The sequence below is a fragment of the Triturus cristatus genome, chromosome 4_1 (genome assembly GCF_964204655.1).
Source record: "Triturus cristatus chromosome 4_1, aTriCri1.1, whole genome shotgun sequence".
In the NCBI taxonomy this organism is placed as follows: Eukaryota; Metazoa; Chordata; class Amphibia; order Caudata; family Salamandridae; genus Triturus; species Triturus cristatus.
The window spans coordinates 666958346-666979723 of record NC_140585.1 but is presented as its reverse complement, the minus strand read 5'-3'; the positions used below and the strand labels follow the sequence as shown (position 1 = coordinate 666979723).

Here is a 21378-nt window from a genome sequence, read left to right as displayed (position 1 = left end):
TTACCCCCCTTCACTGGCTGTTTGCTGCCACCATTTGAGCCGGTCTCCACCTCTCTGGCTTTGATCTCCAGCTCCTTCATGCTCAACTCATGAGCCAAAAGCAATTTTCTTTCCTCCAAAGCAAGGGCATTCTTCTTCTCCTCCTTTGCCATTTCCATTTTCATTTTCATTACTTCCAGCTCATGTTCTCTGAGTCTTTGATTCTCTTGTAACTCCTCTGCTGGGGAGAGACCCCTGCTGGAATGGTGGCTCCCCGCTCCGCTGGTGGGGTTGCCCACTGGCAAATCATTTGCCCCAAACCCATTCCCTTCATTATTATCATCTGCTCCCTCAGCCTCTTTAGCCTCCCACCAGGTTTTCAGAACCTTCTGCAACTCCTCCTTTCTGAAGTTGCTTTTTATGGGACAACCAAAATCCTTGCAGAACCGCTTGAGCTTCTCCACCTTGTATGAATACAAATCCTCAATGGTGAACTCTAGCTCTCTTTCTACACTGGCTGCTTTCTCACTTGGAGCCATGATAATTCAAGAGTTACCTCAAAAATAGAACCAAAAATCAACAATCAGCAGTATGTGGCTGTGTAATGGTCTGCTCTCCTAGTGATGTACAGCAATTACTGTGGGTCAAGTACAGATAAAATTTCAATCCCACCGCTGTCACCAATGTTAGATCTGGGGGTCTCTAGTTGGCAGGGTAGGTACCACTGTCTAAGTAGGGACTCTTGCTTCTAGTCAGGGAAAGGGGGATACACTGTTAAGATAACCCCTGTTCACCCTCTAGGTAGCTTGGCCTGAGCAGTCTAGGCTATCAAAGGCAATGTGTAAAGTATTTGTACCAACACTCACAGTAACACAGTGAAAACACCACAGATTTACTCTACACCAGTTTTAGAAAAATAAGGTATCTTAACTAAAAACTTCACAAGACCAAACACTACAGAAAAACAAACATACAATTAAAAAGGTCACTTTAAAGATAGTTCAAGAGTTTGTAGAAAGTACTCCAGGATGTAAAAATCAGTGTCCTGCACAATGTGACTCTCAATGCACAAAATGCGACACTCTCGTGCCCAACAGTACCTGTAGTTGCGCTAAGGTTCCCAAAAGCTATAACAATGAAGATGGCAATGCCGATGCGATACTCCTGAGACCTTGGGGAGGCTTTGTAGCAGCCCGGCTTCATGCAGCAGAGGTGGATGCGCCGGCTCCGATCTGTAGGGGGAGGATGTGATGACTTTGGCTTTCGTTGCGTAGGTTTCTTAGGGGGAAGCTTCACTCACAGGTACGGTACAACGCTCTTCGATGGGGCGCGATGCGCGGCATTGACTTCTGGCGCCGCAACCCTCGATGCGCCACGGGACGGGACTCTGCCTCGACGCACGCAGCGACTGGATACTTTCACGCACTGGCAGTGGTGCGACCCGCAAACTGGTTCTGTGACGACCTTCGCAGTGTCAGAAATCTTCACGCACCGGGACGATGCTCGACGCACTCGGCGATGCGGGGACTCCGGGTGCTGCGATGACGCCGCGATTAAATTCTTGTCGCACTCTCGATCTTGCGACTCGCAACCGGATGATGGGACCCTCAAACGGATGATGCGATGGGTACCAGTTACTCTTGTTCACGCTTTCTGCTTTCCAGCTCCCAAACACAGCAAAACGACCTCATGAGGCCCCAAGACTAGGCAAGCACTCCAAGGCAGGTCAGAACTCCCTCAGCAGAGTTCCAGGGGAGCTGGTGGTGAAGTCCTTTTGTTCCTGGGACTTCTTAACAGGGAGCCAGCTCTCCTCAAGCCCTTGGAGATCAGAATTTAAAGAAGGGGACACTGCAGAGTCCTTCCCCTTTCCTTGGCAGCAAAGCAAAACAGCAAGCAGGCAGTCTTCTCCTCTTCAGTTCCTTCCAGCTTTCTCCTTGGTAGAGGTTCCTTCTTAGTTCCACAGTGATCTAAAGTTTAGGTGTCTGGGGTCCTCTTCTTATACCCCTCCAAGTCATTGTCTCTCTTTGTTTCAGTGGGGGGATTCCCCTGCTCAAACCGGTTCATGGGTGTGCTCTGCCCTGGAGCACCTGGTTCCTTTCAGAGTGAGGGGCAGGGTCGTTAGACGCTCAGCAGGAGGTGGAGCCTTCTTTGTGCTGGCAGAGGCAGAGTCCTCAGCCTGGCCAGCAGGGGGTGGAGCCGGCATTGTGCTGGCAGAGGCAGCCCTATTCAAACCCAAGGGCTGCTCCTCCCACCCATCTAGAGCAGATCTCCCTATTCACCCTTCTGCTGACTCATCCAGACTCCTGGAGCCACCTAGCCCATCACATGACACCAGTCAGCCAATCTTCACACAGGCACACAGGAAGGTTAAACAGGAGAATAGCTACTTTCTAAAAAGTGCTATTCTCACACAGTGAATTTAAAAACCATCTTTCTAAAAAGATGTATAATTAAATTCTGAACACAAAGATACCAAACTTGGATTCCCCATCTTGCATTTAGGGAAAGATAGGCATGTAAACAGCCTCCCCCATTCTGTCCTATGGGCAAGATAGCCTCTCACTAGTGAAAAACGACAATGGCTGTAATTCACTACCAGGGCATGTTACACACCTCAGTACATGCCCTACCTTTCAGATACACTGCACCCAGCCCAGGGGGGTACCTAGGGCCACCATAGGGATGCCTTACATGTACAGAAAGGGAAGGATAAGGCCTGGTCAGTGGGTGCACTGGCCAGGTCGACATGGCAGTCCTGGGCTGCACATAGGCACTGCAAGCAGGCCTAAGACATCATTTTAGTGCTACTCCTGTGGGTGGCACAATCAGTGCTGCAGCCCACTAGTAGCATTTGTACTACCAGCTCTGGCACTCTCAGTGCACTTTACTAGGGCCTTACAGGTAGAACAAATATGCCAAACATGTATAGCCAATTACATCACAATTTCCCTAGGGAGCACTTGCACTTTGACACTGATCAGCAGTGGCAAAGTGCCCAAAGCATCTATACCAGTAAAAACAATATCCAGCATAGCATCAAAAATGCAGGAGGTAGAGGCAAAAAAGTCATGTGTAACCACGCCAAAAGATGCCACGTCTAACAGTGAAGATGAAGAAACAGTAGATATTCTATGCTCATCACAAATAAGATTTCACCATGTTAATATACATATTTTAGAATTGTCTTTCAAACAGGTAAGTATAACTTTAAATGCAAGTGCGATGAAAAGATCAAACAAAACAGACTTTATCAAAATCTGGTGATATAGTTCCAAGAAAAACATTTTGAATGGATAATGGAACATTACATGAAAATATTCCTAAACAATTTGACCAAATAACTAGGACTGTAGTATAGTAGGTGATTTGATTTACCATTGGAAGAAACACATGGCCAACATAAAGAAGAGGCAGAGGGATCAATTTTATGGATAAAAGAGGGAGTAATAACACCCCTATTATAGAGAAAAGATAAAGATTGAGTAATATTTGCAGGTTTGGAAGTATTGAAGATTTTACGCCATTGTTTATCCCACTGATGAACAGAGAGCGATATTGAAAGATCCCATAATGATTCAATACAGGATTTAAGTCTCACAGTAACAGGAACGGATAAAGACTTATAATTTAGGGATGCTTTGGGGGTTGGAATCAAAAGTAATATTATATAATGGTGTCAGGGGAGTGAACAGAGTGAAATCAGGAGGAAAGTTATTGAATAAAAAGGATTGGATTACAGATGATAATTGGTTGTATTGATGTAAACTAGAGTTAGGTAAGTTATAGCATTCTTATAATTGAGAAAAATGTATAATGGTATTTTGGGAAACCAAATGGTGGACAAATAGATATCCTTTTCTTTCCAGTGTTTGAAGTAAAATGATTTAGGGAAAATCTTAATAAACCTATTATGCCAAATAGAAGATGCAAGAAAAGATTGATAGAAATGAGAACTTTGGGTAAATATTGTATGCAGAAAATGTTGGGAATATTTTAAAACCAGGTTTTGAGATGTAAATGCACAGTTAGACATGAAAACAACATCATAAAATTAAAAATCATGTAGTAAAGAATGCTCAAAAATAACCCATTATGGTATTGGTGAGTCATGATAGTCCTTTGAAAGCATAAAAAAGCAGGGTGATACAACTTAAAATTAGGGAAACGTACACCACCCTCATTCTTTGGACGAATTAATCTAGATAGGGCAATACCAACAGGTTTATTGTTCCAGAGAACTTTGGTGCAAATAGAGTTAATTTGGGAGAAATAATAATTAGGGATTTTAAATGGTAACATGGAAAGTATAAAAAGAACACGTGGTACAATCATCATTTTAGTGGTATCTAATCTGCACCACTAGGATGATTGAAGAGGGGACCAGGTTGAGAGTAAGTGTTGAATTTTAAGTTTTAGCGCAGTAAAATTGTGAATAAGAGTAGTAGAGATAGTGGGGGATACCAGACACCCAAATATTTATTCTTAGAGGGGCACCATGTAAAATTGGTGCTATGAAACATGTAGTGGTAGCATGAGGAATTTAAGGGTAAAATCTCCGTTTTAGAAAAAATGTAACCTGTAACCAGAAAGATTGGAATACAAATCAATTACTTGCACAAAGGATCCAGGGAGGCAAGGGGATTAGACATATAAACCACGATATCATAACCATAAGCTGAGAGTTTAATTTCAAGAGAGTAATGTTTAAAACCAGATATAAGAGGGTTACATTGAATACGTTCAGGAAAGAGTTCCGGGCAAGGAAGAAAAAGAAGAGGTGAAAGAGGACAACCTTGTCTAGTACACCTATGTAAATTAAAATACGGAGAGGAACGCCCATTAACAAAAAAACTGGTCCGTAGTTCAGAGTATAGTAATTTGATAAATGAAATACATTTTGGACCACACCTAAACCAGTGGAGAGAATTAAACATAAATTGTCAATTTATATGGTCAAAAGTTTTTCAACATCAAGGGATAGGGCAGCAAGAGGAGAGGGGTATGTTCTCCCAAAAACAAGAACGTAAAAAAACATCCTAGCATTATCGGAAGCAAGTCTGCCCTTAATAAAACCAGCTTGGTCAGGTTTAACAAGAAGGGTTATAACATCCTCCAACCGAGAGGCTAACATTTTAGCAAACATTTTACAATCATAGTTAATTAAACGAAATTGGACTATAATTTTTACAGAGGGCAGGATCTTTATCTGGTTTAGTAATAAGAACTATAAGGGCGACTAAAAAGGAGTCATTAGCTTTAGAATTCAATAAAAAAGAATTAAAAAGTTCAAGTAAGTTAGGAGCATGAAAAGAGGAAAAAGAAGATATAAGTTCAATAAAAAAAACTATCTGGACCGGGAGCTTTGACCTGATTCAAACATTTAATAGAATCAATGATCTCTTGAAGAGGTATGTCTTTTTCAAGAGCATTGAAAATATCAGGAATGGAAGGAGGATTAGGAGGGCCATGAAAATAAGTTTGAATATCACATTCAGAGGGACATGTATCCTCAGTATATAATGATTCATAATAAACTTGAAAGGTGTTAATGATATCAGGGTCAGAAGATAACATAGTATTGGTAAATTCGTCACAAATAGGACCAATGTTTTTCTGTACTGATTTAATTTTTAAATAATTGGGCAACATTTTAAGTAGGCTGTTGGATGCGTCAACAGTAGCAAGTTTATTAAGAGCAGACTTAGTTTAATTATTTCCTGCAAAATGGAGGGGGATTTGGAAGCAAAATAATTATGTTCAAGAGCTTTAATGTGTTGAAGAGCCAAAATGTATTTGGATTTAAACATCTTTTTCTTTTTAGCAGAATAGGCAATAGTAAAGGCCCTAAAGGAAGCTTTAAAAGCTTTCCAGTTATTATGAACGGATATGTCCTTAGATTGATTAAGTTGAAAAAACTTGTTAATATAGGAGGTCACTTTCAAAATAAAGGTCCGACAATAAAGATTTACCTTACATTCTAAGTGTATTTTGAAGTGTATGTATGCTGCTCGTTCCTCTTAGTGTTTTGTTGGCTATTTAATCAGCCGTATTAGATTCTCATGTAGAAATCCTTTCTGTACACCCCTTTTCTCTCACTGTGCACTTTACATGATTGCTGCTATTTGGTGGGAAATTAACTTAGGCCATTTTTCCGCATTATTATTATTGTTGCTCAACAAAATTTACCTATGTATGATTTTACCCTACTTTTATCATAATTGCTTTTATTTTTGCATGTTTTTACTGTAATTTTGATGGCTTCTCTTTTATCTTTTATGGCAATGATTGGCCAAATAAAAATTTATTTTTAATTGAATTGAACAAAATATTTCAATGGCTGGATCCATTTTGTTTTTATTCCTGATTTATTGTGAATGGTCCTTTCTGCGCCTCTGTTTCAAGTGTCATGCAGGTATGATAAAATGCACAGTAAATATAAATGAGTTATGTAATGTTTTCTGTCAAATACCTTAGAAATGTAAAAGAAAACTGAGCATCGAGAAAGAAGTACACAGTTTTTCTACTCAGGCATTACTGATTTTGCCTTCTGAATTACAGATCTATTACTGGAAAGTTCACAATTTATCAAAACGAAGTAAACGACATGTGGAGAAAAAAATCTTGACTTTCAAAGGGAACAGAACCCACGGAATGCTACCCGGACTGGACCCATTTAGCGACTATGCACTCAACGTTAGAGTTGTAAACGGCAAAGGAGAGGGTCCTGCAAGCCGCGATGAGTTTTTTCGGATGCCTGAAGGAGGTATTCAATTTAAAATCAAATTTTAAAGTAAAATTTAAAGTATGCTTAAATCATCTTTGTTTGTAAGGACAGCACAGAAGATCCCAGACAGACAGAAGGTGAAAGAAGATTCTTTACATCACTAGTACCAGAATCAGGAAAGCCATCCGATTAAGTTGCCACTGCACCGACCTCCCGATATTACAAGATGGGAGTGATCCTTCAAAGGAGGTCCTGGCCTTCCTTACTGTGCCAACAACATGTTCCCTCAGATCAGAAAGGCAGTATAGAGCATGGCTATTTCAAAGATAAATTCACAAATGAGATACTTGTAATACGCATTTGTGGTGAGTGTCTGCCAGCAGGAGAACTGAAAAGGTTTAGGCCATTTTGCAGAGACATTCTTGTTAGCAGCAGGCTCTTTATCAAGATCAAAAACACAACTCACACTATTTCCAGTGATAAGATAACACTTATTTCAAAATGGTTACCTATAGATGTGTAATGCCTCGAAAAGCTCAGACCTGCTGTGGATGAAACTATATAGAGGGGATTGTAGAGGTGTAATTTGCACTCAGGTGGAACAATTTGCTGTTTCGATTAGGAGACCATTGCAACCACCATCCTCAACTTTAGAAACATATCAAAAAACAGACCGTCTCTCAATACTTCCTTTCTTATGTGTTTACTGGTTTCTTCTATCCTCCATTATGATTTGTCTAAAACACTATGCCGAGTAACATTTGTTTTAAAGAGATTGAGATGCTTGTGGACAAAGATTTAGATCAATGACAGAAAACATCTACATTTCTTATCAAGCCAGCAATACATAATGCCACCATTTCCAGCCTCAACCTAATTTCACGAGACTAGGCTTATGCAAGAAAGACAAGCAGGGCTGCCATTAATCTCATGAAACAGATGCTATTTTCTGCTAGGACGGGATGTGTTTTTTTGGTACACTATGTATGCTATACCTGCCAATAAAGGCCCGCTCCAGCTTTAAAGGCCTGAGCTGAAGACCTTTAACAAGGGAGCAGACTGTTAATGGCCAGTATAGCCCAGCTACGGTGGGCTATATGGCTTTTAGAACATTCCGCCACTAGAGAGCAGAATGTTCTAACAAATATACAAAGGCCTTAGTGAACCCTAGGAGACTGAAATCCCCTCGGGTTCCATGAGGCTTTTGTTCACAGCAACAGCTGTGATCGACAAACATTGGAATGTTGGAGCTTCGGGCTTTTACCACCCATGTCTTCAATAAAGTTCCCAACATTCCAGTGTTCTTATACAGACTTATAGCCTGCTGTAGCAAGCTAAATCGGCCATTAAAGGCACGATCCAGCGATAAAGGCCTGAGCCGAAGGCGAGAGCCTTTAACAAAGGAGCTAGCCTTTAATGCCGGAATAGCCCAGCTAAGGAAGGCTATAAGGCTATAGAACCTTCCACCACTAGAGGGCATAATGTTCTAACAAATAAACTAAAGGCCTCACGGAGCCCAAGGGAACTAAAATCCCCCCGGGCTCCATGAGGCCATTTGTTCACAGCAACAGCTGTGAAAAACTACATTGGAATGTTGGAGTTCCAGGCTTCTACCAGCCATTAGAAGCCCACAGCACTCTATTGTTTTCAGTGGAGCTCCCAACATTCCATTGTTCTACTATATTGCCAATGTTTTGTTTAGTGATCACAGAAGAGACTGGAATTCTGAAAGCTAAGGGGTCATCTAAGGTTTTACATACGGGTTAATGAAGAGCACCACCTGCAAGGCCCACACAGATAGTAAATGGTTTCCCAATTTGGTAGATGAGAGCAAAGACATTTGAGAAGACAACGACTCTCCAAACAAAGGCAGTGCACTATAAAGAGATGTCACAAATACATTTACTCAGATTAGAGATGGTGATCATGTTGAAATTCTGGCAGGACGTGCTGTGATGTATGTTTGCAGTTGATATAGGGAATAGGTTGGAATCTTTGACTAGTTCGGAGATTGAAAAAATTGAAGGTTTTGTTAGATAGGCTAATTAATACCAAACATAAAATCAAGAGTCCATAGCGAAAAGTGGGCAGCAGAGAGAGAAAGAGACGGAGAAAGAAAGGCAATGAGAGGGGGAGTAGAAAAAGAGAAAAATTAGAATGAAAGAAACTTATATTTTCCAGTGAGCTAGAGCCTTTACCAGTGGCACGCCGGGGACTGGTGCAACTGCTCTTTTTTCTCTGTATCCTTCTGTCACTTTCTCTCTCAATCTCTTTCTCTCCCACTTTCATTCCTTCTCTGTCTCTTTCCTTTTGTTGCAAAACATTTAAAGCCATGCTCCTCAGAGCTACTACATTTGATTCATTAGTGTGGGAATAGGTCCCGGGGTAGAAAGAAATGTAACCATGTCAATTCTTTCTTCTGTCAAGTTCCAAATAAGCCATCATACTTGAGGATTACTGACCCAACGCTTGACTCGCTGACACTGGAATGGGGTCCACCTATCCCTCCCAACGGCATCCTGACCGAATACACTTTGAAGTATCAACCAAGTAAGTTAAAAAAAAATCTTAACAACATTTGAAATACTGTATAAGCTTCATCAAGTTTACTCAAGGAAAAATGTATGGAATATATTCTACTCCAATGCATCACTAGCATATTTTGTGGTAATAAAAAATATAACGAATGAAATGTAGAAAATTCTCTGTGATGCAATTGTTGAGTTTTTCAAGAATCGCACGTATCCAAATCCTCAGTAACAGTGCAAAAAGAAATTAGTGCAAGGAAAAACAAATCTTTTTGATAGACCATTCACAGGAGAGTTACTTCAATGGTGGGTGGCACGACTAAACTATAGTTTTAGCTGTCTGTTTCAAGTTCTTCATTATGAGTAGTGCGCCTGTGGGAATACTATAAACAAAAACTCATATTTTTACCAGCGTTCTTCATTATTTTCTTCATCGGTGGAGGGAGTAATCCTGATTGCAGCCATAGAAACGCTGCAATGCAGTTACCTGCAGAGTTGACAATTGGAATCCCAGTTACTTCTGTCACTTTCATGCTTTTACTAGCAATGCCGGAAATTCAGCTGTCTAGTTCCTTATACGTCATATACTCTCAGTGAAGATGTCATGCTCCTTAGATCTCTTTTAAACTTAAACAAACCAAGTGCACACGCACCTTTCTGAAAGGAGCGTCTTCTGACACCATCCATGCATTATAAAGTATTAAAGCCAGACAGCAGGACGCTTACTCCTTCTTGACCGAAAGTGTCTGCACCGTCTGTCCAGTGTCATTTTTCACTGAGTGCTGCAATTTTACCTCATGTGTGAAAACTGAGTCAAAAAGGGTTTGCCAGTTGTTCAGCTGGAGGAATACATTTAATAAGTTTCAACTACTTATAACTAGTATAAGGGTCCACTACAAATCTATAATCCTGGCAACACAAGTTATGTTTTACACCCTCTCGTCCATTGATAACATGAAACAAAGCATAGATCAATGGCTTTATTGTAGATGTGTTTGTCAGTATCTCTCCACCCCACACACCCCCTGCCCCCCCCCCCCCGACCAGACAGGGCAATCCCATAGCCTTTCAGTAGCCGTTCAAGAACTTAGAGTGTATTTTGGGCCAATGTCCAGCAATTGCTTGTATTGATCAATGCCCTCATTTAAGAAGGCTGGGAATATTGCATCAGTATTACCACACCGGGAATTCCTGATGCTATGGTTATCAGTAATTCCAGGATGCAGGAATACTGCTGTATTCGAGGTACTTCCATGTGGGTCTCTAAAAACTTAGGGATAATTTAGGAATGGTGGGATATTGGAACGCGGATACCTGGAACCTTTAATTCCTAATTCAACTGGAAACGGTGTTTTCCACAGCATCAGAAATTACTCTGCCCTCTAAATAAATCCCTAATCGTTACCTGAAATATGTAAGAGTTCATCTACCTTATATAGGGACAAAGATATAAACTCCTCCTACCATTAAATTGTATTGGCTTGCATATATATGTCTCAATGTATGAAAACCATTGTGATTCAGCTAACTATGTCATTCAATCCAGTACTCTGAAAATACAAGTAAAACACAGTCACTATTGAATGCTTTGAAAGAAGCTGAATGCAGTTTTTTAGAAATAATTTCCCGCCATAATTGTCAACTCCTCAAGCCCTGATGAAGCCGATCCTGCTACTGCTACTGCATGTAAACTTGTCTATCTAATTACAAGGAGATTTATAAAGTGCAAACTAACTATCGGAGAAGTGGTCTATTACCACTAGAATAAAAAATACTAAAAGGCTAAATGTTGACTAGTCATGTTTTTTTCTTAATTTGAGCAAATTTCTTCATTAGATACAGAGCACAGAGTTCCTACCTACTAATATTAACAGCCTAATCTGAACACCTAACTTGAGCAGCAACCTGGATGAAGAAAATGTTGCTAGGACAAAGAGAGGGAGAGGCAGCGTACAAAATGTAATGCATAATGCAAGCAGATTTCACGGAGGTCCATTTCGGCACCAGAAGTCAGTGCAGCTCTATAATTAGGACAAAAACTTGATCAAATTGTTGCTGCCTTATTTTGGATACATTGAAGTCTCCAAGTAACCTTTTCAGGAAGATTTAAATAACCAGAATGACAGAGGCATTCACAACCATGAACCATCGAGGAATGGTAAAAACAGGAAGGTTGTGCTGTTGCATTCTAAGGCGGAAGATGCAAGTGTTCAACAGCTCCACAATTTTGGGTGGAGTGAGTCCATTGGGACCCAGAGATGACCACATCTGCACTGAAAGGACAAAGTTCCATACATGGGGCAAAAAACTGGACTCCTGCAGGTTTGCGCAATTTCTAATCCTGCGAATCTCAGATTTCGTTGTCCTTAGTGTTCACCAATTCACATTCATCCACCTGCATCTTCTTCCAGTGCCTAGGGGAGTAACCCGGGGCAAAATTATTTCTACTCCATCTGTCTGCACACAAAAGGAAAAACGTTGTTCATGCATCAGATAAACCATAGAGAGGAGGGAATAATTAAATAAAAGATGAGATTAGGACGCGTCGAGATTGACCTCTCCATGCCACTGGAGCGGACATTGAGAACGGACCCAGCTGAATCATCTGAAGTCTCTCCACCAAGGAGGACCAGTTCACTCCAGCACCAGAGCATGAAGATCAAGGACTCTCTGCCAGCACTTCAGATGGAAGACGGTGTAGAATGTCACCAATAAATATAACGTATGTGCACTGCAGTGATTCTCATCTACTATGGATCGCAGGTCGTACAGGACTTAGGTCACTACGGGCACAGTTTGCAAATCAGCCTAAAAGAAGTGGAGTAAAGAGTTCTCTTCTACAAATTCCTGCCCCTGAGCTGCACTGCTCTTTCCACCGTGCTATCTACAAAGGGCAGGCAGGACTTTCTTTCATCCAAATCTAATGCTATTCATTGTAGATTAAAGTGGATTTCATTTTTTGAAATCTAGCACTATGGTTAGGGGCATTTGTAGTGACTACTCGCCCTTGGTGAACAAACCCACCCAATCTCAAAACACATTCGCATTTCTGCACCAAAGAAGTTTAAACAGCGTGTTTCGTGAAATACAGCACATTTATGTTCATTAAGCCATGATTATTTGGCTCTTAATGAGCTAATAATGACCCAGTTTTGAAGAACTACAAGTGTTGCTGTCTGTCAGTGTGACAAAAGTATGGATGTTTTCCTACTGATGCTCTAATTCACGTATGGTGTCCCTTTGGTGTATGATTGTTTAATAGAAGCACATAATGATGGGAACAAGTTACTCAGTGGCAATTATTGCAAGCATATTGTAGAGTTTTGGGGAAAACCAAATTGCTTATGAATGTATGTCACACACTGGCTAACTCTGCTACAGAACTGTTACTTTTTAAGAAATATATTTTACGTGTCTTAAATCGTCTGTCTTCTTATGGTTTAATTCTTTTTATTAAGAGCTGTAAAAGATAAGTGCATATTATGAGGGTCACGCAGGACCCGGCTGGAGTGGAAAGCAACATATCAATATCTCAAAGTAAACAGTTAACACACACCCCCCCACCCACCACCCAAAGAAGCGAAAGGAGGAAAGGAAAAAAAAGAGACAGAGGCCACCTCCCACCCCCCACGGTCCAGATTGGAAGAGCGCGCTAGGCCAGGTAATGTGTCAGTCCTGGTGTTCGTGCATTTTAGGAGGCGGATTCTGGTGCCGTCAAGCGCAGGAAAAGTAGATATCTTGGGCATGTCAGCTCCTGAAATTCTTGTGCGAGCAGTGTAAGAAAGGGCTGCCACAAGTCGCTAAAGGAGGAGCCTTTCCCGGCCAAAGTAAAAGAGATCTTTTCCATTCCCAAGACATGCCATAGACGTTGGTACCACCCCGTGTGTGCCGGAGTGTGAGGGGTCTTCCAGTGAATCAGTATATTTTGGACGGCTGTGCCTAGAGCAATAGCTATCGGTTTCCCTCGTCTGGATTTAAGAAGATAGGTGAGGGGGTTGGGCACCCCTCGGAGGACATATGCGGGGAGTCTAGGGAGTTCTGTATCAAGGTGTTTGTCCACTTCGTCTAGTATATGTGTCTAGTAGGTCCGGAAGTGTGCGTAATCCTAAAGTAGGTGAACCAGTGTGCCCTTCTCTCCACTTCTCCTCCAACAGTCAGGACTCTGTGTAGCGTCAGTTTGGTGGAGTCTCTCTGGGGTATAGTACCAGTTATAGACACATTTTGTGAATGTTTCAGTGAGACCTACGTGTGTTGCTGTGTAGCATGCCCCTTCCCATTCCTCGGGAGTGAGATTGAGCCCTAATTCCCACTCCCAATAGGCCTGCCCCGCAATGTAAGTGTGGGTGTATCTGGATTGTAGCATCTTACAGAGCTCCGAAATTAGTTTCTTGTCTGAGGACCATGTTATGAGCCAACGCTCATACGGCATAAGGAGTCTTGCCGCCTGTGTACGGTTGTCAGGGTGCATGGCCCTGTGTCGGACCAGGAGGTAGCGTATGCGTTTAGTCTCCGGGAGACGATAGTCGTGCCTGAGCTGGGGAAAGGATATGATGTCTCCCTTGGCAAATAGGAGACCTAACGCACGACATCCGGCCTCTCACTACGCGTGAAAGGATTGTGAGGCTCTCCCAGGGCTGAAATCGGGATTATCCAAGATCGACGTAAGCAGCGAGGGGTAGGTCGTGAGGTCGTGGCGTATGTTCGTCTGGTCCCAGACCATTAGGATTGTGCGTGTAACCTGCAAAGCATAAAGATTAGGGGGGCGGTGGGCCTTCAAGAGAAAGGGAACCTTCATGAGAGAGGTGCCTGCAACGGCTCGATCCTGGAAAAGCCAATTTTTCTGAGACTCAGCCCGGCTCCATTCAACTAGGTATGTGACCTGTGTAGCCTTGTAGTAGAGTGTGAGGTCCGGGATCCCGAGTCCCCCTTCGTGGGGTGGGAGAAAGCTGACTGCTCGTTCAAGTCACTGTTTACGTCCCTGCCAGATGAAAAGGGAGAGGTCCGATTGTACCTTCTGGAGCCAACCAGTGGGGGGTGGCAGGGGAAGCGTTTGAAATAGATAGAGGATTTTAGGAAGCACTGTCCTCTTTATCGCAGCGACATGCCCCACCCAGGAGATCTGGTGATGCCTCCACCTCCGGAGCTCAGATGGATGTGAGTGTGGGGGAGCGAGAAATTAGCTAGCCTCATGTCCTGTAGGGTTGGGGCCAGATATATACCCAAATACAGGACGGTGTCACAGGGGATAGCGGGCCTGCAAGTCAGCCTTTTTCCTGTGGTAGCAGGGAGAGGTTCAATGCTATAGATTTGGTCAGATTGACCTTGAATCCAGAGGCTCCGCCGAAGGTATCTAGTTCCTCCAGGAAAGCGCCCAGTGCTCTCTCAGGATTCGTCAGAGTAACAAGCACGTCGTCCACGTACAAGCTGATGGTATGAGTTTCCCCCCCAACGCGTATGCCTGTGATCTGAGTGTGATCTTTGACCCTCTGTGCCATGGGCCTCATATAGAGACCGAAAAGTAGGGGTGAATTGGGAAGAGAGCGGAGGTGTGCCCGTTAATTCTTTCTGTCGCCGTGGGAGACCGGTAGCAATTAAAAATATGGGTCCGCATTTTCTCCCCAAAGCATATGCGAGCCAGTACCTGCTCGAGATATGGCCAATGGACCCGATCGAAGGCCTTTTCTGCATTGATCGTGAGAAGCATGTACTTCCACGGCATGCGGGAAGCTTTTTCAATGAGATGAGTGACCCGTTTCGTGTTGTCGCTTGTCTGCCGTTGCGGTATAAACCCGGCTTGGTCGGGGTCCACCAGCCCCCGCATTTCGGGGGCGATCCGACTCGCCAGAATACTAGTGTTAAGCTTCAAGTCTGTGTTCAGGAGTGTGCTAGGCCGATATGAGCCGCATTCAGCCCTATCTTTCCCGGGTTTGGGGAGGACGACTATCACCGCTTCCAGCATAGAGGGAGGAATGGCCCCAGGTGCCGCAAAGGAATTATAAAGCCGGGTGAGCAAGGGAGCGAGTATCGCGCAAAATTGTTAATAGAAGGCTGCTGTGTAGCCATCAGAGCCGGAAGATTTACCCAGTTTCAGGCCGGCAATGGCGGAGATAACCTCCTCTGGCCTGATCTCTCTCTCTTTCGATATGGACTGCCTGGTCTGAAGTCAAGGTGGGGAGGTGGGCCTCAGTTAGGTAAGAATCCATGTCCGCCTCATCCAGGGGCTGGTCATTGTAAAGTTGAGCATTAAACTTGCGTATGGCATCGACAATAGACGCGTCATTGGAGCATGCATTACCCGTGATTTCTTGGATGCCCTCGTGTAAGTGGGCCTCATGGAGCCTGTGCGCGAGAAGGCGGCCACATTTATCCCCGCCGGTGTAGAAGGAGTGTTGTAGCCACATTGCAGCATATTCTGCCTTGTGCTGGTCAAAAGCCGTCAGTTATTTCCGAGTGGCCGTGAGCTGTCGCCACATACGGGGGGCTCTGGTTTGCTGGTGCATCTGCTCCAGTTCCTGCACTTTCTTTGTCAGCTCCTACCATTTTGTCTTACGATCCGCATTATCCGTGGAAGAGATAGCAATGACCTCCCCCCGATGACCGCTTTAAGGGCCTCCCAACGTGTGGAGAGAGCGGTGTCTGGGGTGTCATTGTGCAAAAGGTAATCTTCTATTGCGTGTTTTATCTGGCTGACCGTGGCTGGTCTGTGTAAGAGCGGGTCATTAAAACGCCAGTGTATGGCCGGTCGTCGGATCTGTGGGAGCGCCAGCGGGATTTCCACCGGGTTGTGATCAGACAGGGAAGCCGTTAGTATGTCGATTGAGAGTGTGGCCTCGCGGAAAGTTTTAGCACCAAGAAAATAATTGAGTCTCGCATAGCTTTTATGGGCGTTGGAATAGTACGAAAATGCCCGTGAAGGAGGGTGTTGGTATCTCCAGAGATCCGTGAGGTCCAGGTTGCGTATTCTTGTGAGCCCTGTGAAGGAAAGAGCACCCACCTGGCTCGTGCGCTGTGCTTATCTGTCAAGGTCATTGTCAAATACTATGTTGAGGTCCCGCTCTAGTAATATGTGGCGCTCCTGAGTTGCAGTGGCAGCCGTAAGAGCATTGTGCAGAAAGCGTTCCTGTCCCTCATTAGGGACGTAAACCAAACCCACAACCACAGTGTGACCCCTATAGTAAAGTGATAGGTGAGAAGTCTGCCTTTGATCTTGAATCCCTTCTGGGTCGCCTTCCCCTGGAAAGCCCTGGAAACTAGAATAGCTACCCCTGCCGTTTTAGAAGATGTGGAAGAAAAGAATTGGGTCGGGAAAACGCGGGACCGAAGTCAGTGGCAGTCCTTGGAAAGGAGGTGGGTCTCCTGGTGTAGGCAGATATCTGCCCCCGTACTCTCTAGGTATGAGAGAAGTGCTCTGTGCTTGATGGGATTGTTGAGTCCTCTCACATTGAAAGTGAGAACCTTAAGTGAAGGTGGCGGCATCTGACACAGAGACAGGGGTTATCGCCAAGCAAGAGCAACAGAGCTACCTGGGCTCCCTAACGCTAGCGTGAGAAAAAAGGCCTCGTGGTGCACTCTGAACCATGCCCCCCCAAAGCAAAGGACAGCGAAGTAGAGTCAAACTAGGGGCCTTGCCAGGCACAAACCCTAATAGAACCGCTAGAGAACACTGTGCCTCACCAGTGTAGGGGTAGAGATTAATGGCTCTCCGTGGACCGGGGGTTCCCAGAAGATAGAAAGGAAATAGAAGGAAAGAAGGAGGAGAAAGGAAAGCGAAAGCCCCAAAATACCTAAAACAAAAGAAGACAACAAGGCGCAACAAGCGCCGATATAAGTCTAGCGTACAGTCATAGTCTGTAATCCGAGGATAAGTCCATTGGGTATTTGCGTGGCGTAGTACAACCCCAACTCCCCCCCCACCCCCAAAGCGATGAAGGAAGGATGACCAGGTTCAGTCACTCGGTAGACGTCTTCGCTAGGGTGTCCGAAAGGGCATGCAAGGAGGCCTGTTGTTTCTTCTTGACCAATGAGGGGTCTGGGCACCAGATGTGGCGTCGACGACCCCGCTGCTGCCATTTCGGTCTGTCATCGTTAGGCCCGGGGTCGGAGCATTCCTCCTCGGCCTTATCCTTTGGGAGTGTGATCCACAGACCAGAAGTTTGCTTGCTTCAGTCAGGGAACGATGTTGGTATAGCTTGCCATTGTGCCGAAAGACTAGGCGGAAGAGGTGTCCCCATGAATAGGTGATGTTGCGTTGGTGGAGGGCTTCAGTAATGGGCCGAAAGTTCTTCCGTTTTGGCGGTGAGATCTTGATAAATGGTGGCGGTCTGGTTGTGGAATGAAATCTGCCGTAGTGATTGAGCTTTGCACAAGATTTCTTCCTTGGTGTGAAAGTCTTGTACACAGACCAGGATGTCAGCTGGTGGTGCAGTCGCCGCTCTGGGTGGGCTCAGCCTGTGTGCTCGGTCTAGCTTCAATTCAGCGTCTGGAGGGTTGCCCAGTATATGGTTGAAAAGCTCTCGTACATACATAAAGATGTCACCAGCTTCTTCGTTGGTGCCCACCCCTCTGATCCTAATGTTATGGTGGCGGGAGCGATTTTCGAGATCCTCTAGATGAGTCTGCACATCAACCTGTTGTTCGTGTATCCGGATTACCTCCTGTTGCATGGCCGCCATTTCAGTGTCTCGGGCATCACTCCTATCCACCCTTTCTCCTATATCGTCTACATCCTTGCGGATATCCGTGAGATTGTGCTTCACAGTTTGAAGGTCGTCACGCAGGGTAGCAAACAGGGATCCAGAAAGGCCCGTGTCACTGGCGCATCTGCGGGGTCAGCCATCTGCGTCGCCGAGCTCAGCTGTCCTGTGTTCCCGCACCCTCCTCCCTGCGCTTTGGCAAATTAATCCTTAAGCGAGTTCTCTCTGGTGGACGCATTTTCTTTCTTACCTCTGGCAGATGTCATACTAAACGGCTTGTAGCCCAAATTCAAAAAGCCAGAGGGTGAGCTAGGGCAGAAACAGCAGTCCGATGTCCGTCACCCCAATGAAGCCACACCACCCCCGTCAGTAGGACTCTGGGCATTAACAGGGGGTGGCAACAGGGGGTCTCCTTCAGCGCGAAGTGGTGGATCCGGCCACAATCAATCAGGCCCCTCCATGAAGGGAGGGCCGCAGCAAGAATTAGAGAGAAGCTGGGGAGGAAGGTCTGAAGGCGCACCTCGATGTGTGTCCACCTCTGGGGAAGTGGCAGGCTGGTATGAGAGGAGGTCTAGGTGAGGACAGTGTCCACCACTGCCGGCCGGCCTAGCATAATAAGAGCAAGGCGGCGCCCCAGTGCTGTAAAGGCCAGTCCACCCTGGGGTCCAAATGCGAGGAGCTCGGTTCACCACAGCTCCCGTAGCCCGCTCAAGCAGGGTCCCCACTCGCGGACCACAACTAGGGGTGTAGTCAGGGGCCTGTGCCTGAGAATGCCCATGTTGTGGCACAGAAGGTATTGGGTGCCTCTAGAAGGCTCTATTCCAGTAGGGTGGGCACAGGAGAAAGGGCAACAACTGCAACGGGTCCAGCCACAGTGAATCCTGATCTAGTCAAGGCCGGAGGCCGAAGCGCCCCCCCCCCGAAGGCCCTTGCTACACCGCGCCAAACACAAGTCCCTAGTGCGGGATTGAGTCCCAAGATGGTGACCAGGGTGCTACTGTTTGCATCCGACCACACCCCCTGGTCGGCAAAGGCAGTGGGCCGTTGGTCCAGCACCAACCGGCACTGCAGGGCAGGGGAGTCCGGTGCTACGGGCATTAGGCAGGGCCGCAGCCAGGGGCCCCGGATCCAGGGGGGTCTAATGCGCAGCAGCAGAGGTGATCCAGCACGTCTGCTAGGCCTCGGGAAGGGAAAAGCCCGGTGGGGTGCAGAGCCGTCGGCTGTACTCACCGCCGCCGCCCGGTCAGAGATCCAGTGTGTTGGAAGGCCGATATGCCTCCCAAAATACTATCCGCCAGTCGTGATGTGCCCGTGCTAAGGCGTTGTACACCTCGGGTCCCGCAAAAGGGAGCTTCTGGTAGCCTGCTCCGGTATGCGGGGACCTGCCCCCGGTCACCGCTATCTCCCAATCCAGCGCCGTTGGAGGAGCTCCCGGATGGCACCGACGCCGCAGGTAGGCGGCACTCTCCACTGCCATGAGTGCAGGGCGGCGGCCCCGCGACCGGCGCAGGCAAAAAGCCGTGGGCGGGAGCCCAGAGATCTGAGGGACACTCCGGTGAGTCAGAGCCTGGGTGTTATGAGAGGCAATTCACCAGTCTTCCTCGCTGAAGAGTCCCGAAGGCCGGTGCATTAAGGTGGCGCCGCGGGTGGAGGAGCAGAGACAAAGCACGTCTCAGCTCTCCGCCATCTTGGCCACGCCCCCTCATCTGTCTTTTTACATGAGATGGAGCTGAGGGCTCTTGGCACCTATTTTTCGTGCACTGGTCTTATTTATTTTACAGATTTCATATGGTGACTGTCGTACTAATTGTTTCACAATTCCACATCCCTGGTATCTATCACCACCCACACAAATCGTGCACTATTTCATGTTATTTTACTCCTTTTGAAGCACGAGCATCTCGTAAAATATGACACTTCTCTATTATGATTGTGGACTAGCTTAGTATTTTATTTATTAAATGTATTTATGTAGCACACACTTAACCATAGAGTGTTTCAGTATTTATATAGAACACATCTAGCCTAAAGGATAATAGACCTTCACTAAAAACATATAGAAATGACTTAAACGATAGTTGTTGAGGGCGTTCAGGTACAGTAACAATATTTACAGATATGGCAGTATCTATGTTGCTAGGTGCAATTTGAACAACTTTGATTTTAGATCTTTTTAAAATCAGAGCAGATGGGGGATCAGGCATGTTTTCTGGGAATTGATTCTAAATTCTTGTGGCTTGTCATGAAAAATCTTGTTTCAGTGTCTGTCTTTTTTTTTTTTTTTAATCTACAGTAGAAGGCTGGATTTACTTCTACTATTCCTCTCTCCTACTGTGCTCCATAGCTTATTTTCAAGTAGCTTGGTAGACCAGGATGTAGTGCTTTATGAGTGATGCAAGCCATTATAAAGTCAAACCTGACTTCAAGGGGGAGCCTGTCCAGATCTCTGAGCATTGGAGTTCTGATCTTTGTGCACCTTTGACAATGGAAGCTGCTGCTTGGATAATGGATGTGCAGTGCACCAGAAAGGTTTTCAGAAGACCTAAAAGTAGGAAAGTGTCCCTTTCAATATGAGAGAGAACTAGAGCCTCCATTGCTGTTGTGACATCAGTATGAGGGATTTATGGTTTTAGTTTCTTTAGTAGAAATAGATTGACTGAATCAGGTTTTGCAAGTTTCTCTATCTGAGATACCATTGAGAAGTTTTGGCCGATAGTGATGTCAAGCAATTTTCAAATAGGAACACTTTAGAAGTGATGCTAAGGTGTAAAGGCTGTGTTTGAACTGAAGCGGGCATTTCCATTGATTACAGTAGTAGAAATTCACTTTTTACTAGTGTTAGAAATGGGGGTCTCTAGTTGGCAGAGGTAGGTACCTGTGTCCAAATAGAGACTCTTGCTTCTAGTCAAGGTAAGGGGAATACACCCCTAAAATAACCCCAGCTCACCCCCTTGGTAGCTTCGCACGACCAGACAGTCTTATCTCAGAGGCAGTGTGTAATGCTTTTGTGAACACATACAGTAATACAGTAAAAACACTACAAATGAGCACCACACCAGTTTAGAAAAATGTCATCTTTATCCAGACCAAACAAGAGCAAAACAAAAAAATCCACAATAAAGTAATAAAAATATGACTTTCAAATGGTAGAAATAGTTCAGTTCAAAGCAAATTGCAGATGCAACACTTTTCACAGAAAGTACCTTGGATGTGTCACGCACACAGGCAAAAAGGGTCGCAGGGAAGGTGATATGTCTGTTCCTTACACTCAGGGAAGGTGATGCGTCGGTTCCTTGCTCCGGGGGAGGTGATGCGTCTGTTCCTTACTGTTGCGCAGGGGAGGTGATGTGTCAGTTCTTTACCGGAGAGGAGGTGATGCGTCGATTTCTTACTGTGTGGGGAGTTGATGCGTTGGTTTCTTACTGCGTGGGGAGGTGATGCGTCAGTTTCTTAC

General features: G+C 45.1%; 1 protein-coding gene across 16 annotated transcripts in view; it reads left to right on the top strand.

Moving 5' to 3' along the window:
* The window catches only part of NRCAM (neuronal cell adhesion molecule), a 971555-nt gene that overhangs the window by 875390 nt on the left and 74787 nt on the right, over positions 1-21378 (top strand). For all 16 annotated transcript variants that reach the window (XM_085653084.1, XM_085653089.1, XM_085653092.1 and 13 more), the window contains 2 exons: positions 6538-6742; positions 9131-9253. In XM_085653084.1, the coding sequence (XP_085509210.1) occupies positions 6538-6742; positions 9131-9253 (328 nt within the window). The remainder of the gene's footprint in view (positions 1-6537; positions 6743-9130; positions 9254-21378) is intronic.